This window comes from Atractosteus spatula, chromosome 18, assembly GCF_055471065.1.
Source record: "Atractosteus spatula isolate fAtrSpa1 chromosome 18, fAtrSpa1.hap1, whole genome shotgun sequence".
In the NCBI taxonomy this organism is placed as follows: Eukaryota; Metazoa; Chordata; class Actinopteri; order Semionotiformes; family Lepisosteidae; genus Atractosteus; species Atractosteus spatula.
Window position 1 is genome coordinate 17,426,632 of NC_142723.1, and position 18,183 is coordinate 17,444,814.

At 40.6% G+C, this 18,183-nt stretch overlaps 1 protein-coding gene across 2 annotated transcripts in view; it reads right to left on the reverse strand.

Moving 5' to 3' along the window:
- Nucleotides 1-18,183, reverse strand: part of ttyh3a (tweety family member 3a) — an 86,691-nt gene that overhangs the window by 33,967 nt on the left and 34,541 nt on the right. For both annotated transcript variants that reach the window (XM_088936391.1, XM_088936390.1), the window contains exons 3-6: nt 7,786-7,897; nt 6,319-6,539; nt 3,893-3,988; nt 692-764 (exon numbers count right to left, since the gene is read on the reverse strand). In XM_088936391.1, coding sequence (XP_088792517.1) covers nt 692-764; nt 3,893-3,988; nt 6,319-6,539; nt 7,786-7,897 — 502 coding nt within the window. The remainder of the gene's footprint in view (nt 1-691; nt 765-3,892; nt 3,989-6,318; nt 6,540-7,785; nt 7,898-18,183) is intronic.

Here is an 18,183-nt window from a genome sequence, read left to right on the forward strand (position 1 = left end):
ACAGCTGACTGCCCGTATGCAGCACGAAATGAACTGAGCAGCCCAGAGTCTTTTAAATAAATCAAAGGGCAAGAGGACTATGACAACAGCCACTGGGATGCTGTGCTCCACTGAAATTAGATTTGATTATTTTTTACCTGGCACATTCAATGAGCCGCCTGGACTGTGGCCAAGGATTCATTTAATACTCTCCAGGGCCATAAAATGCATTCTCACACACAGACAACCAGTTTCACCTTGGCCCGATAGTCTTCACTGCCGAGCAGAGCACTGAATGTGTCACCTCTGAGACGCCGGTGCTGCCCAACTGATAGTCTAACGTAGGCAGATGCTCACATAACGGGAAATGAGGGGAAAATAATGTATATCCTCCCCCATACACCTCACATTCCCTCCTCCCACCCCCGAATTGGGCACGGCGAACATTTTATTTTTATTATTCTTATGTGAAGTACATGTAGTAATGGGACGTTCACTCGTACAGCACAGGGAATCATCTACGTTTCACTTCCTAAAGAACACATGGAAAGCATCAGCCATTCAGCCCCGGTTTAGTGGAAGTAAAAGTCAACAGCAGCTGCACAAAACCAAAAACATAAGATGCCTTCAGTAGCATCAAGCAACGTCTTGAGTTCACAATGGTGTGAGAGCGCTCTGTGGCACAGTGAGGTGTTCCGATGGAGATACCCACCACAGAAACCGCGAGCTCCACACCCAGGGATCCCCAGCTGATAACGAGCGACAGCACGCCTAACAAACAGACGCTGGGGAGACAGAGATGAAGAGAATCTGCATTCATGTGAAGAAATCAAAATTACAATCTTTGCAAAGGTGAACTCCCACGCGGAGAGAGTACAAACTGGGCTTCTTCCTGTTGCAGTTAGTGCTTTTCCAAAGAACATCATCACCCAGCATGGATTCCTTTCTCAATGGGCAGCTCGCATATAAATATAATACCCTAGGGAAAATTAAACAAGTAGGATTTTACCATAGTAACAGTCTACTGTTTTGTTAACAGTTTCTTTTAACCCCTTAAAAGGGTGCGGAGGATTATAAAGACCAAGGGTGCAGTTACCACATAGATAAGTGTTAAGGGGACAACCTGTTTAACTATGATTGATTTCAAGCAATAAGACACTAACTGAAACATTACGAAATGTCTCTTCCAGTAGGGCAGTTGGCAAAAATATGCTTAAATATGGAACACTTATTTAAGTGTAAATAAGTGCAAACACCAGTCAAAATAACAGAGCAAGGATCAGTATGAATCTCATAACACATGTAGTACACTGCTACTTAAAAATTCATTACAATTGAAATGTTCACCTTTCTAACAACTGCAGCCGTTTTACAGTGTCTTTGAAAAGTATTCACTCCACCTGACCAAATGCAAATATTGTAGCATTGCAACTCGGATTTTTAATGCATTGAAATGACTCTTTTTCCCACTTGATTCGCACAACATACGCAACAGTGTAAAAAGGGCAAAAATATTTTTACATTTGGATCAAAAAAGCGTATCAAAAATGAAAATGGGAAATCTCTCTTTTACGGAAGGTTGGTGCTGAAAAAGCATCCCTGTAAGATGATAGTGCCTCCATCATGCTTCAGTGCAGTGAAGATGAGCTCTTTTCATCAGTTTTTTTGTGGGTTTAATTTTTACTGCATCTGACCAGAGGATCTTTTGTCACATGGTCTCGGGGTCGCCCACATGCCTTCTCACAATCTGCAGGTGTGCTGTTAGCTTCCGCCTAGTCACTCCCTTGCGATTAGGGGTTCTAATTTGGCATTACAGAGTAATGTGCATATGCCTGTTACATACAAATTCCCATACAAATGTATTTTTATTTAAAGTTAGCAAAATAAACTGCGAAAAAGGCTGATAAATACTGTCTGAAGGCACTGTAAGCTTAATATACTTTTAAACTAGACACCTTATAACAACAGGAATATGGGTTTGTGGCTTATTAACTTTGTTTTAACTTTTTGCACTGTGACAAAAAAAATCCCATATAAATCTATTTTTATTTAAGTTTGCAACAAGGGTTTGAAAAAGTGTGATGACTACTTTCTGAAGGCACTGTAAGCTGAAACCAAGTCAAAATATACTTTAAAATTAGACACCTTAAAACATTGAGAATATGGGTTTGTAACTTATTAACCTAGTATTAACTATGTTTAAATTTAAAGATTTAAGAAGCCCAAAGCTCTTCAACTTCCATTGTGAGAATTAACCGCTGTCCATTTGCAGCTCAGTGTTAACAGCTGCCTGGCCACGGTCAGCAGTAACTTCTCAGGATTTATGACAAGACAGCAATGATTCAAGCCTGAGCCTGAACACTATTCATTTCAATTCCCCCCACCTGCCTTTGACATGATCTCTAGGCAACAAGGGAGCTGAGGTCATGCTGTCTCCCTTTCCTAAAGTAATCAGAATTTAGGATAATAAGATCAGGAACTCACCATAGCCAAATCTTCCATCTGTTTCTGTGTACTGCTAAGTTATCTGTCTTCCAAAGGATCAGTAGCAAGACTAAGTACATTAGAGTTAATGAGTCTGACAAAGGAGGCAATAATGTAACCTGCTCTACACAGGACCTACAATTAAACCAACAGACCACCCTGTTACAAAGTATTTCACCAAGAAAAGAAACAACACTGATAAATGTTAAAGTCCAATGTTAAATTAGATTATTATATACCAGAAACCTGATATTACATAAAAGACATGGGACAAAAGTGGCAGTTTAGGGTTCTCTAACACTTAAACTCTACTTATGCAATTAGCCCGTGCATAAAGTAAGCGTACAGATGAGCTGTGAGATGGACTAGACCAGCACAGGCTTCGACTGGCTTTTCAGTAGCAGGCAGAGAAATTACTTCTCAGATACTTGAAGTGCCCTAGCTATGCTGTCTGGGGACTAGGCGCTGTCTGGGGACTAGGCTGTCGGGATACCTGTCAGGATAAGGTATATTTGCATCATCTGCAAACCCATTCCGAATTCCTTTTTGCAGAAAGCATTTTCAGCAGAGTGTCCATGAAGCAGTTCCCCTGTATCTTACTGCTGTTGTGGGACTGTACAAACCCTCACAGCACATCAAATGGAGTAGTTATTTCTTTTTCACATTGCAGGCGAAAAGAAGAGCTTTCCCCCCCAATCTGAAATCTCGTCTGCATTCACGACGCATCTTGTAATTAAACGTTCAGCTCACATTCCCACCCACGTGCAGGATGAGCAGTGAAAACAGCAAGGGCAGGTTTTTCACATGCGTGTTTAAAATTAAGCTGCCGAAACAGAAGGGTGAGTCACTTAACTAGTGTGGACAATTATTTTATCCATAAGATGAAGTTTAAACAGTATCTATAATTTCATCTCCTTCTCTGTCTGCATATACAGACAGGCCACATTTTCATCTGTTAACACTGTGTGTGTTATGCATTTCTCCAGAGCTTTTCAGTCCTATAAATTAAACAAAAGATTCTCTATTTGTACTGGAGATTTGATTAGTGACTACAAGACATTTCTGCACCTCTCCCAGCTAATCCCTGCCTGATTTCTTTTGAACGTGCTATAGAACAGCATTACACAAATATATATACATACATGTGCTATAAACAACTCTGCCTGAAATGGTATAAAAGTGACATTATGTAGCAACGAACGTCCTATAAATTTCATCCATTATTATAGTAACACCAGCTACCAATATCCATAAATGAGTCTTTGGCTCCAAACTCCAAGCTATCTGATAACTTATACTAACTGCACTTTAGAATTACATGTATATGGGCGATTTACCAAAATGTTAAAACTTTGACATTTATCATATACTTCAGTTTTTTGGCTTTGTCACTGATCTGCCAGAATGCAAATTGCAACACAAGACTCACCCAATAAGAGTACCCTTCGAGTTTCGAATAAGGCCAAACAGCACGAGAAGACAGATGAGCACATCGAAAAGAAGTAGTCCCAAATAACCAAGCCACCTGAGGAAAAAAAGATACAATTTACAAGATTAACAACTGCTTCCTTGTTATTACTGTTTTGGTTTACATTACTTCAATTTATAACTGCTTCTTCCTGTCAAGTTAAAAACGAAGTTGAAAAGCCCATTCAGGGAATGTCAATATTTAAAAAAATATATACATTCTGTTACAGGTTTGTGTTTATAAACCTACATTTTCATGTATATTAGATAAATGAGAGAATAACACTTCCTTGTGTGCCACACACGTTTACTAGCCACACCTCTGTGTGAGATTATTTGAGAAACAAATAAAACATGAAGCAAAATAAACTGAGATAGAAAATAATAATCCACTCCAAAAATTCTGTTCTTAGCTCGAAACAGTAGCCTTCGATGGAACATAGAGTAAATCGAAAGAAACAAAAGATAATACTAAGCTGAAGCAGACATTGAGGACACTGGACCACAGCTTCATGAGATACAGAATTCTACTAGCCTGTACTCAAAGTATGGAGACAAGACATGAACACAGCTTTTTGTTACAGATATTTAAGGGGTAGACGACTTGGAAAGCACATGCTAAATGAGGCAATGGCAGTAAATGATGGATAAAGCTGTTTAGAAAATAGATGAGATGGATAAAGAGATTCAATTAGGTCAATAAAAAATATCAGATTCAAGACAATCATAACTTTGTGATATCATTGATACACACTAAGATCTGCAAATTACTACAGTTTCATATATACAGGAGTGGCAGTGGTCTCACAGAAGCGATAAATTTTCAGGTTTTTGACCAAAGCATGGTGAAAAATCAGTCTACAGGCTGAGACTGTTAGCAGATGATAAGTGGAGTGGAATACTTCAAGTTCAACTCAACTCACGACATCAAAGCTTTCTAAGAACAAAGAGGCAGCAGCAGCAGAGCACCTTTGCAGTACGAGATCCACAGATCATGGAGTTTGTGTGTTTATGTGCACTCACAGAAGTGAGACGATTGCCTGGGAAGTCATTCACCTAGAAATTTGTACCAATTCAGAATCCTAGATTTCCGCTAGAAAAAGCATTTCATCCTTGACCAATCAAATAAGTACCATACAGATATAAATCTTTATCTTATAAGGGGAAACACAACACCTCATTTCATTCAATATCAACACATTAACGATGATGAGACTAACCTAAAAACAACTCATTAAATCTGTTGTGTATTTTAAATCTATATATGCAGTTATACGAGCCTGGCAAACCATAAACAAGACAGAGCCTTTGTGACAGCAGAGGGAAATTAACTGCATGTTAATTTAATTAACCACGTATTAATTGAGTTGACTAAAGCTGTTGTTGCATATTTTCACTCTAGCATCTATAGTGTGGTTTAGAAAATGCAACTGCTAATAACAATTAAGAAAAACTTAACTCAATTTCCTTGTTTGTGAAAAGTAAAAGCTTAATGAATCTTTCACAAAAAATGCAAAAATCTTAAAATACCTTGAATCATTTTTTAAATGAAAGCTCAACACACTGTAACCTTGAGCTTACAATAAAAAAATATACTAAAGATCTCCTTTCAGCTACCGAATGTAGATGAGCCAGCGAATATATTTTTGACTTTCAACCTTTAAAACTCACAATACAGTAACACAACAATTCTACCAGTATCCAGCAGCCACACTGTGTAGATATTCGATACTGGATGCCTCAGTACTTGAGAAATCACACCCCATTCAATTATACACAAATTCATACTTTTCTCATTTCTGCCACAATGTAACATTGTTTTCCCCTGAGGGCCATTGCACGTGCAATACCAGGGTGTTGGTTCATTCAAAAATTAGTGTTTCCACTGAAAAAAAATCAGAATCCTGGGCTCAACATCATCTAAACTCGGTGTTTCAGTACAAAGAGAAAACAAAAAAACAAGCAATAGAGCTCAAGAAACACACAGCCTTGTTATCTGCTTGGTGAAGGACTGAACAATGAATGTGGAAACAAATGACCGATTACATACCGCCAAATGAATCTAGCCATGGAAGACAAGCGAAAATCAGCATGAGGAAAATAAATATGGTTCTCAATATTTTTAACCATGCAATGCAAGGAAACATGTCTAAGACCTAAGCAGTATAGTCAGGTTGGCACTACACAGAGCTTTCAAAATGTAGTCCTAAAGGACTTCTGTATAAGGTTTTATAGAAGTGTATTAAGTGCAGCAAGGGCTGATAAAGGGACACACTGGCAAAACATTAAGAATCAAGGGATGTTATTCTGTCAGTGTGAGTGGCTCGTATCTTACGATAGTATAGTATGACGTGAATGGAAGGCAACGTGACTTCTACAAGTTTTTACCTGTACCAGTCGTAGAGCTCCGTTCTCACGGAGAGCTCCTCCAGGGAGACGTCGCTGTTCCCCCAGAAGGGGATCTCCACCATCTGTCGCACCAGCTCGTCCAGCTGGCCCTGCAGCTTCTGCACAATGGACTGGTAGTCGGTGTGCTTGGCGTACTGCTTCTCCAGCTCCTGCAGGCCCTCCTCCACCGTCTGGTTCAGGGCGGTGGTGCTGTCCGCCACCTGCGTGGGGCGACAGGTAAGAAGGCTTCAGCAAGACCTCAACCGCCCGGGCTAAAAGCGAAGGTTTATACCACCACGACGTCCAGGCACACACGTGCTGGCCCTCCTGTGTCACTCACACAACCCAATGAAGGTATTGTCACTGCGAGAGGCAGAGCTTCTAGTACTCCCTGCTTGTGGCCGCATTTTAAGGGCAGTAGTTTAACAGACATTCGTCTTAAGACAAGTTTGTCATGGTTGGATAGCTTGGACAAAAGTAAGACATCAGGGACTGAAAAAAGGATTAAATCATCAATTTTCTAAGGACATTTTTCCATGGGAACAGAGACAAAAGCTCAGTGTTACAATAAAAAGGGTAGAGAGGCTATACTTTGCCATTAGTACTTCCAGCGGTAGGTTAAATATAATTTTAAAACTTTTTTTTTAAATTGGCATTTACAGAAAAAAAACCATCAAGTAAAGAATAAAAACTCCTTTCACTGATAAATACCATCAGCTGAAATATTCAGAAGCTGCGCATTTCACAATAAGGCACTTTCTACCCCGAAAGTCTGACTCATTTCGGCAGCGCAACGCGGAACAATGAAATTATTGTTCAGCAGTTCAGCAGTTTTCGCTTCTGCAGGAATCAAGTAGATGTGTTTTCAATCTGCCTGCTCCCGCTGAGACCCCTGTAAGGTGGCTGCATGTCCAGGAACTCGGTATCGCATCAACATGATCAAGCGGCTCTCCCAAACTGAATAGATCAATCTCCGACTCCGACCAAAGCCTTTTCTATCTTAGTTGCACGTGAACAATACAATAAGACCTACCCAAAATTAAGAGCCAGATCATTTTTAAGATCTTTTTTTTTTAATTTAAGGAAGTTTCATGATGCTATCGTCAATAATGCTACAGTATGCGGCCTGGAAAAAGGAAAAAATGAAACACTCATTTAATATTCATCCTTACGAAACGAAATAAACGCTTCAAGCTGAGCAGAGCTCAGCTAAAAACGGCACTCTATTTGTCACACCAAATCAGCAGGTGGAACTGGGATTTAGCACAGAGAGGGTGAAGGGGCGTGCTTGAAGATTGGGCCTATTATCTGGGCTTTAACTAACCAATTCTGAGAGGCTCCAATTCTGTATTCCTTTAGAGAACCCATTTCACAGCATGTGCATCCTTCAGCAAGGCAGAGATAAACAAACCCCGTCTGTTTGGGGCTCCTGTGGGGGGTGTCGAGCCCAGACGTGAATGTACTCACCAATCTCTCCACTCCTGCCACAGTGCGGTTAGCGTGCCGGAGAGAGTATGTGAGCCGGTGAATTCCGTCGCTGGTCTCGCCGTTCCCATAGAAACCCACAGCAATGCCAGCACTGAAAGGAAACAAAGAGGCAGAAAACTTGAGGGGGGGGGGTGTGGAGGATGGGGGGAGAAGGGGTCAGCGGGGGGAAACCTGACACAGCCGTGTGAACCCAGCAGTCTGGTGTTCTCTCTGCCAGCTTCATAAAGGAAGCCAGGCTGTTCAGACGGAGCGGGCAGGAATTGAATTCCTCCAGAAAGTCAGGCGACAAAGCCCAGGCAACTCAAAGCACGGGGTTAGCAATGCTACTGAAGTTCAATGAATCCAACAGAAAGATCGACGGGACAGCAGGGGAACTGATGTCGCAGAACAGCCAGTCAAAGGCACTTCAGATTATGGGAAAGCGATCTCATCAATGCAGATGCTGTTTCATTGCATTAGAAACGCTGGTATTGAGCACAAAGCTCTAGTGGTTTCGTCTGCCAGTCTGTGTCCTGCTGCAACATCTGTGTGCTCAAAAGTTAATGACTCATTGAGGTAAACATGCTCAAATATTAATATATTCAAATTACTGCTGGAAGAGTGGACATTGTAGTTTCCTGCTAAATTAAGCATGGCCTGCATATCAATGAAAACATCGTGTTAAGAAAGTGGCACGTTGGAATCGTTCCCCTCAAAAGTGTGAAAAGACATCAAAGAACTGTTGGTTGGAGACATTCATTAAAAATGTTAAAAACTAATGAGAAACTAAGTCATCTAAATTCTGTCTCTCCTATTATTTTGTTCCTCACATTACTTTCTCAACTCTTGTTTTTATTCGCTTTCAGCTTGGCCTTGTTCCATCTAAAAGGATATCAAACAATAGATTATTACTGTATATTATAGAGTCAGCAAAAGTTATATTAATTAGATTTTCATTTTTTTGTGAAAACAATTTTATTTTCTAATTATTCAAGTGCAGTAAAAAACAAAAACAGGAACATTATATAAAAAGGAAAAAAAATAGGGAAAAGTATTTTTTAAACACATGCAGATGTCTTAAAAGAACAAAATGCAAAACCAACAAGTCTTTTTCCCCAAGAGACCCAGCAGATAGACACAGACACAGCATCCACAAGTAAATCATACTGCTGTGAACTACAACCAGAAACACAGGAACCCGACAGAGCAAGTCCTCATCCCTCAGCTTTTTTTAGCATATGCGAGAAAACCCTTCCACGTGCCTGATGGTCAGCTAGAAACCTCTGTGTCACAAACTTGCAAACACAGTGCAACATTAACAACCACGGAAAGACTGAAATCACAGCAATGACATGTCACTGACTCATCCTCACACTCAGTCTCCAGTGCCTATAATCAACAGATGTCACTGGGACTGACCATCATTTGATCCTGAAATTGGTATTTGTTGGGCTCAACGACACCCAAAGCTCCTTCTAACTCTACACATTTAGGACTGTAAGGATATATGACCAGGCGGCACAGTTGTGCAGTAAATAGGATTTCTGCCACGCAGAGCTGGGGATCTGGGTTGAATCCTGGACCTGGGATGCTGTGTGCATGGAGTTTGTATGTTATCCGCTGTGTTCAAGTGGGTTTCCTCTAGATGCTCCAGTTTCCACCCACAGTCCAATTACATACTAGCAGGTTAACTGTCTTCTGTGGAAAGTGGTCCTGCTGTGAGTGTGTGCGTGTTCGTGTGTGCCCTGAAATCATCTGGCTTCCTTTGCTCGATGGGATAGACTATGGCTCCCCTGCACCCCTCAAGTGGAAGAAGTGGTTAGAAAATGGATAAATGGATGCATATAAAGCTAATGAATGTCAGAAAAATCTGTGTATTTTTATAAGAGCACAACATTTTTCACAGTTCAGAAACAAAAACATGTTAAATGAAAAATTAAAGTTGGAATATTTAAATCCGGTCATTGAGCCCATTCGGGAAAACCGATAACACTTATGTTGTTTTCCCACACACCCACTGACAATACTTTGGACAGTTTAAGTAAAAATTCTTAAGTGGATCATAATTCACTTAAATGTTTAGTTAAAACTTGTGACTATGTAACAGGATATAGGCTCTAGATTTTGTATATATTTAAATGTGAACATATGTGATTTTGTTTTGCAAACTTTCTGAAACAAACGAGAAATCAGAACTCCTTCTGCCAGCCTACTAAGTCAGCAGTCACGAGCAATCTGTACAGTTTATGGATAATTGAGTGATAAATACAGCCTCACAGCCACCTGTTGTCCTGCTGTTCCTGTCTTTTGAACGCATCATTCAAAAGCAGCTCAGAAAAGAAACTTCTAGTTCAGCTTGTCATGTAGCTCATCTGAGTCCTGACACCAGAGAGCAAGTAACCGCAGATCTTGAGAACCAGGTGATCCTTCAATATTTGATGGCAAATTGAAAGGAGACAAGAGGGCTCTTGAGACTGGAAGCAAATGGTTCTCGTGGGTCTTTTTCTGTTTTATCACGAATTGACTTTTAATGAGCGAGCGAGAGTCGAAGTGCTTTGGTAGTGGTGAATCTTCATATAACTGTCTCCTGAGAGAATACCACCAATTTAACGTTAGATGGCCTCACAATGACCCAGTGGGAAATAAATAAAACATGCAACTGGACTCATGCTTAAGCTCACAAAGTGGTTGCTATGCAGCAACCTTTGCCCCTCTACAACAGCATGAAGGTTCACAGACCCCTAGAACTCTCAGAATCTTCAAAGATTTCTTTCCTACCATATAACAACACTGACGATCGGTTCACACGCTTGAAGGCGATGAAAGCCGCCCGTTTCCCAATTATATATTTAAGCCTTGTAATAGTAAGAGGAGAGGTTTTTTTCCCCCATTTTTATTAGTCAGTCTTTTGAACACTAAACATTGAAAGGACATCAAGCCACAAACAAAAAAGAACGCCACCACTTCCCCCAGATCCCCCCCCCCACCATCCAAAATGACAACCCACACTTAATGAGAAAATAAAATAATCCAAACCCTACGGCTGGTATGATAAGAGACATAAATAATATTTTTTTTTAATGTAAACAATGCTTTAACTCCCACGATCTGTAAGTTGGCACCCTGGGGGAGCTTGTTGCACTACTCTACAGTACTTCCCTGCTGCTGCAGGAAGATTTAAGATCCTGAGCACCCAGGCAGCTTAGAAGGTGCTACAGCAGACCAGGACCAGCTGAGATTAAGACTGATTCTCCATCAATCATTTCAAGCGAGACACGGGTCTTCAATGTCTGCACGGTAGGAACTTTGTCCTGTGCTTTTTGCACTTGGAATTCAAGCTGTCTTCCTGACAAGCTGCGAAAACACATTGCAACAGGTGAAAAATCCTTTCAAAAGCCTACATCGAGTCTGAACGCGCTGATTGGCACTTAGAACCAGCAGTGTGTGTGTGGGCTTCCCTAACTACCTGTCTGAAAAGCTAAAACGGGTAAGCCAATAGCTGCCAAATCAGAACGACCCGAATAAAAAGAAGACAAACATGTTCAAGGATATAAAATGATCGAAGTCAAATGCGTTATTTATGCATAGCAAAGATAAAAAGATAAATCAGCGATTTGGAAGGGGAAAGATTACACATTTCTGCAAAAATGCTGATTATTGTAACCGTTGTGAGTTCTTGAGTAAAAAAGCAAGTATGCTATGAATTGGCAGAAGGCAAGCAAGGCTACTTGCTTTAAAGGTCAGGAGTAGAAATCTCCTTAATCTGTTAATCTGGCTGCAGGCAGACAGTAAAACACACTCATCTTAGTTTAACATTAATCCAAGCTCAGCCAGTAGAAAGAAGCTTTGGTTTCTCTGAATTCAGGGGTATTCGTTTTTAAAATGCCACATACATTTAATTCACAAAGGTGGGATTCTTCTCCACACTGTCAAGTGAAAGATCAGGGGAGCGTGAATAGGGATGTTGATGAAAATCTACACCGAAGGATAACGCCAATTATGTTTTAACTAACGTTTTGTTTTCTTGCTCCTGTCAGGAGGAAACTGATTTACTGTACATTCATTGTTTTTCAGGTCATTTTCATAGAGTCTATCTAAACTTTACTTTTGCAACAGAACATAATGTAAAATGTTTATCAAATCCATACTATGTAAACTAGTAAACCCATAACACATTTCAATATTTTAGGTCATATTTTAAAATATTTTTCCTATTTATATTATATTTATATATATTACATATTTATATATCTATATTATATTGAAATATAAAACATTTCAATATTTAATGTGACAGCACATGACAGATTCATCATTAAAAATACAGCACATTTTAAATGGTACTACTAGATAGTTGATACTTCAACAAACCCTACTAATGCTGCTGCAGATCCACTGACATGAGTAATACAAAGACTCTTGTCTACGAGTGGAATACTAAAAACCAGAAGACAGACATTTTCAGAGCAATATGTAAAAGTTTTAAGCACCTCCAATGCTTGTATTTCTCATCCGTTCTTCTACATTAAATCTGATCTGGTGTCCATGGCAACCTTTCTAGGCCAAAGTTGAGACAGCACGAAAAAGAAAATCTCAGAGACTTGGTGCCGTAGAATATGGCCGAGTATATTACAAAATGTACTCTTCTGTACATTACAATATATACAATATAGTGTTCACAATATTTCCACACATGTAATCAATGTTTTACTGGGGGGGGGAAACTATTACAATCAGCTCAAACTGGCTTAGTAAGCCTATTATAAACCATATGGCACAAAGACTATTTGTGGAATACAAGGGTTCACGCATTATCAAGTGTTTTAGACAGAGGTCAGGGACATGAGTGCAAAAGGAAACAGCACGGGCCTCCGATATTGACTTCAGTGACGCATCTCGTCTCCTTTTGGGAAAATGTGTTTTTGATGGAATAGAGATGAAACGCAGCGACGTGGGGGAAGTGGAGCTGTTCCTGAGGCATCAGCACTGCGCCACTTCGTCCAGACTTAGTCAGCCTGTGACTCTTGCCCAGGGGCTTCCAAGCTGTAACTCTTACAGATATCCTACACTCATCTCATCTGTTATTGGTTATTATGTGCACCCACCATCTAATACAAACTAAAAAAATAAAACCTGGATTTTCCCATTTTATAATAATATAACATATACATATTAAAAACAGTAATTTTCTACTACATGTCTTATCACTTATTGTTTTCCAAGTTTAGCATTTTTCTCCTATGAAGTCCAGAGATGAATTTCCATATTAATTTAATGCACAGGACACATTAACTTCTGCCAGGTGTAAAACAGGACCCCACACACACAACAGAAGGACACTTAGAGCTGTGTTCAGTCACTCAAACAAAATGCTACAACCCAAGGATGACACTGTGGCAACTATAGTTTCAAACCAGTGCTTGGTAACTTTGAAGATTTCTGCTTCAAAGTATCCTGACCAAGATCTTTCACAATCATGACGAATTCAACAGGCACTTAGTCAAGACTGTGAAAAGCTGCCCCAGTATTCCCACTTCAGCCATCGCCTCCTGTTACTCATTTTCGTCTCAGCTTGCCAAAATCTTCACCCACCGTTCAGCTGCCAACAGGAGGGGTCAACCACCCGCGCAGAGACGGCTGGGATGGGTGTCCAGCTTCTTGAGCAGACTGCAATATCCAGCGCTCTCTCTGTCCTCTCCTGCTCTAGGCTGTCAGGGTTAGACTTGAACTTTTCTTACCGGAAGATTTATTTGCTAAAAAGACTGGTTACTTTGCCCAGGTCCCTTCCCCCTTATATACAACTCAAGAGACGATTAAGTTAATGAGGATTTATTCTACCAACATACCAACAACCATTACAGCGCAATGCAAAGCTAATAAAGTAAAATCCATCCCTTCACCTCTTGGGATCGTACTTTAACTTTAGTGAAGAAGACAATCCGATACTGAAGACTGAAAGGATTAAAGAGATTAAAGAGGTGACTCAGATTGAAGTTTCCTTGAAACTGTCTACCACTAATGCTACTGTAATGTTATTACAAGTCGACACGCAGTTATAAAGAGCAATCACTGTAAAGGGAAGATGTGTGCTAACTCCACAGACATCATGCATTGGCCAGAAGCTCATTCTGTTCTAAAACAGTTAAAGTCTACATTAAACTGAGCAGCCAGGCATCACATTAGCGGTGCAAGAATTAATCATGCATGTGTGAGTCAGCTCTGCTTGCTAGAGCCATCGTTTTAAAGGCTAGATGCTCTTTGAAAAGGGATGCAAACCTACATCAAGAGCTTCAAAGGAAAGAAAGACTCCCTATCAGTCAGCTTAAACGATCAACTTCATGACTCCTGAACATGCGTGCAGGAGTAAAATCACTAATTAAGATGACCCACCTGACCCCTTTACCTTGATCCCATAAATTAGAATGATAATCAGAGCTGAAAGGCTGCCCCTGCTATTGTAACAGAAAGTCATGCTTTCTGTTTGATGTGCAGGTTTTGTCTGCCAGGGTATTAACACTGTCCTTAGATGTGACAAAAAACGTCCATTTTCCTACATTAAGTCATTCTTGAGGCATCATCTTAAGACACCATACAATTAAGCAAACAAACAGAAGCAACAGTTATACACAAATTGAAACAATGCATTATTTACATTGCCTTACCCATTAGAATTAAACAATAAACTATAAAAGTGAGCTTTAGTTTTATAAAAGTGAGACTGAAAGTGCAGACTGTCCTGAACAGCTAATATGGGCTGAGAAATCGTCATACAGTCTTGAAGCACAAGAGCTCCCTGTGGTTATAGCTTTGTATTGGAGACCAAAGAAAGATGGAAGTCTGCTTTTTGCCTTTTTTTCTTAAATCCACAGGGAGCTAGTGCAAGGAAGCTTAAATAGGTGATGTGTCTCATGCATTTTAGTTTTGGATAACATCCAAGGAGCAGAGTTCCTAACATGCAGCAGCTTGTTTGAATACACCAGAAAGCACTGCGTTACAATAATTACTTGCATTGCTTTTCTAACTCAGACTTGGAGAGCTGTGGACGAATATGCACAAATCTTATAAAGATGAAAAAAAGACAATACTACCAATCTTAGAAGGTTTAAGTAAAAATGAGACATCAAAATTCCTAGATTTGAGTATCTGGACTGATTCCAGGACAACCAGTAAACAAACTGTGATCGACACACATTTGCAGACTTGATAAAGAGAGCCAGTCATGATAAGCTGGTGATAACAATATATCTTGTCAGATGTAAACAGTTATATCCAACCAGAATAGATATAGCAGGTAGGACATTGCAGGTAAGACAGCTTACAGTATGTAGTCATTGTAATATGCGAGTTCTTGGACTCAAGTGTAAGAAAACAAGACTCACGTACTGTATTCGGCATTTTGGAGTCTACCTTTCTGTGTCAGACGAGCCTCTTTAAAAGTGTTTAAAAATGCTTTCTTATTTTGACAATAATCATTAGCTCAGTTCACTGTATTAAGTGTTTTGGACATAAGAAGACTGTTGTGTAAAATGAGTTAATGCATTTGTAAAATAGTGCTACGTTTTCACTAAAATATTGTGCATGCTTTAGGACGAGCACTGTATCTTGGCTCTTAGTTGAGGAGAAAAACATGCGAGTGTTTAAGACTTCAGAATACACCGCACCACAAATGACAGTTGGGTTTGGCATTTTTTCACTGAATAATTGATGGAGAAGTGAGTGAGTGAGCAACACACTGGCAGGGCCCTCCCCAGATGCTCCACCAGCCTGCAGCACAAAGTCACGCAAAGCCTTTTAATGCCGCTGCTGCTGCAGGTGCTTTGTAGGCGTTTGCAGAGTGTTCCATCTCCCTCCTCCCACCTCCAGTGCAGCTCGCTCTCCACGCCGACTTTCCCGAGCCTCACGACTGCTCTGACCCCACTCCGACGTCCTCCGAGTCACATTTTAGTTCCACTCCTGTGAGCTGCATCTCCCACTAGAGTCCCTCCTCCCCCTCCATTCTGTTAGCACTCGGCTTTGCTCCTGCCTCCCCTGCAGCGTCTGCCACCGCCAGAAACCCTTGACAACACCCGTCAGGCCTTTCTGCAGACTGTACTCGAAGAGTTGCCCCCTCGCCGCACACGGAAGAGAAGAACGGACACAAAATGAAATTACATAGGTCTCCTTGTACCACTTCTTTTAACAGCAGTTTCTAGGCACGCCTAAAACAGAGATACTGGTTACAATATTCGAACTGCCGAGGCTGTGAGTTTGCTATTAATGCACAAGATGCCCTCATTTAGTGTCTTTCTTTGGGTTTTATTTGTAGACGCCTTAAAGGCTGTATATTGGTGAAATGCACTACTGAATTAAATATGCAGTATCCATGAAAATGCTGGAAATGTTGCCGGCAATCGCAGATGCCTGAGCTGCTGGTGTTCAAACAAGCACTCTACACTATAAACTAGGCTTTTGAGTAACTAGCTTCCTTGCTCACAGCAAGTTTTCTTTTTTTCCCCCCAGACCATGCACAGGACTACAGTGATACTTAAGTGCCCATATCAAATCAGTGCAGAGGTGATGCACAGCTGACAGGCTTGCAGCTGTGGTAGAATCCTACCCTTGGCCTGCTTTTCTGGGCCTGAATCCAAAAGAGGCAGTAAACCACAAGCTGCAAAGCTTTACCACTAGCAGGAAAATTCAAAAAGAAAATGAATGATTCTTATAGTGAGGAAAACCTTTTTTCCCCTCCCACGTCTCTCCTTTTAAAAGCCTTCTTCATGGATACATGGTAACAATGAAAACTTTCATCTCCCTTTTGGGTTCCATCTCTGTTCTTTCAGCAAGGTTTGGGCAAGGGTGTGTTATAGATCAGGCATTTAGCAAGGATGGGAAAAAATGAACTGGGTGGCATGGGTAGCACTGCTGTCTCGCAGCACTGGGGCCCTGGGTTCAATTCCAGGGCTGAGCTACTGTCTGTGTGGAGTCTGTGTGGTCTCACAGTGTCCTTTCCTCCAGGGGCTCTGCTTTCCTCCCACAGTCCAAAAACATATGGATAGGTTATTTGGCTACTGACAAGACTAGCCTTGGTGTGAGTGTGTGTCTGTGTGTGTGTTTCTGCCTTGTGACAGACTGGCGTCCTGTCCACGGCGTACCCTGCCTTGCCCCTACTGCTTGCCGGAATAGACTCCAGCTTCTCCGCAACTCAGAATTGGAAGAAGCATTTAAATAACGGATGGGCAGAACAGATGAATTGCTGAGGTTTGTCTGTATCATACTAAAGATTTAAAAACATCAGAACACACAACAACAGAAAGCTGATCAGCTCTAAATATACAAAGACACACGTGCACAATGGTATGGTGAAGGCTGCCGAAGAAAAGTCTCCAGAGCTGAATTCTTGACTGTGCTTTTGTAGATAAACACAGAAGAACCCCCAGGAGTTCACATGAAGGAAATGACATGATGAGATTAAAATGTTTGCTGGTGGAAGAAGCTCTATATTTAGAGAAAATCTCTGAAGACTTTTAAAAAGGCTCTCAGCCATTTTTGGACAGCAGTATTACCACTTTGCAGCCCAATCTGGTCAGATATCAGAAGTTAAACAAGCCTAGCCTGGTTTGATGCTGTAAGTGGTGTTGATGGACCAGTAGGTGGCACTCTTAACTCTGGACAAACTACTTCCCCAGTATAGTGAATACTGTGCTGTAGGAGGCACTGTCTGTTCCAATGGCACTTTGTCTGCAAAAGAATGAGTGTTAGCCTTAGTCTTCCAACTAAATTTTACTTAAGAATAGTGTAAATTCTGCTTTGAACAGCTATTTTGTGCAATATGACCATTTCAAGTCTCCTGTTGAATTTCAATGGTGAAGCAATTTTCAAGTGGACCACAGCAGTGTGTAATGACTGCCGTGTGTCACCCAGATGGGTGCTGCGGTTCACAGGAGGGCGAAGTGGATCTCTCTCCTTATGGGTGCAGTGCTTTGGAACCCCCTTGAAAACAAAAACACTATTCAAAATGCAAATGAAAGCAATTATTTAAAACGCATCACAGAAAACGTCCCAAAACAGTCCTCTTCTCTGCAGTCACCCACACAAAACTCTCACAAAAGGCACTCAGCACATAAGTCCTTTTTTTGTGAATGAAGCCCTTAGCTTGTTAACTAAAAGACATGTCTCTACTGTCATTCTCACCCTCTGTGTCATATAGGCTAACAGACCACAGTGATAACATAAAACTAACCAAGAGAAAAAAAATGTTGTAGCTAAAGAAACTGGTAATGAAGCAATTTGCATTCAATGTTTTTTTAATCTATATAAACGATGTTATAAAATTCTAGCATCAGCCCAGAGGGTTGTTTTTACATGGCACAGTATCTAATTTGGCTTTCAGGAAAATGGAAATAAAAAGAAAATTTCTTC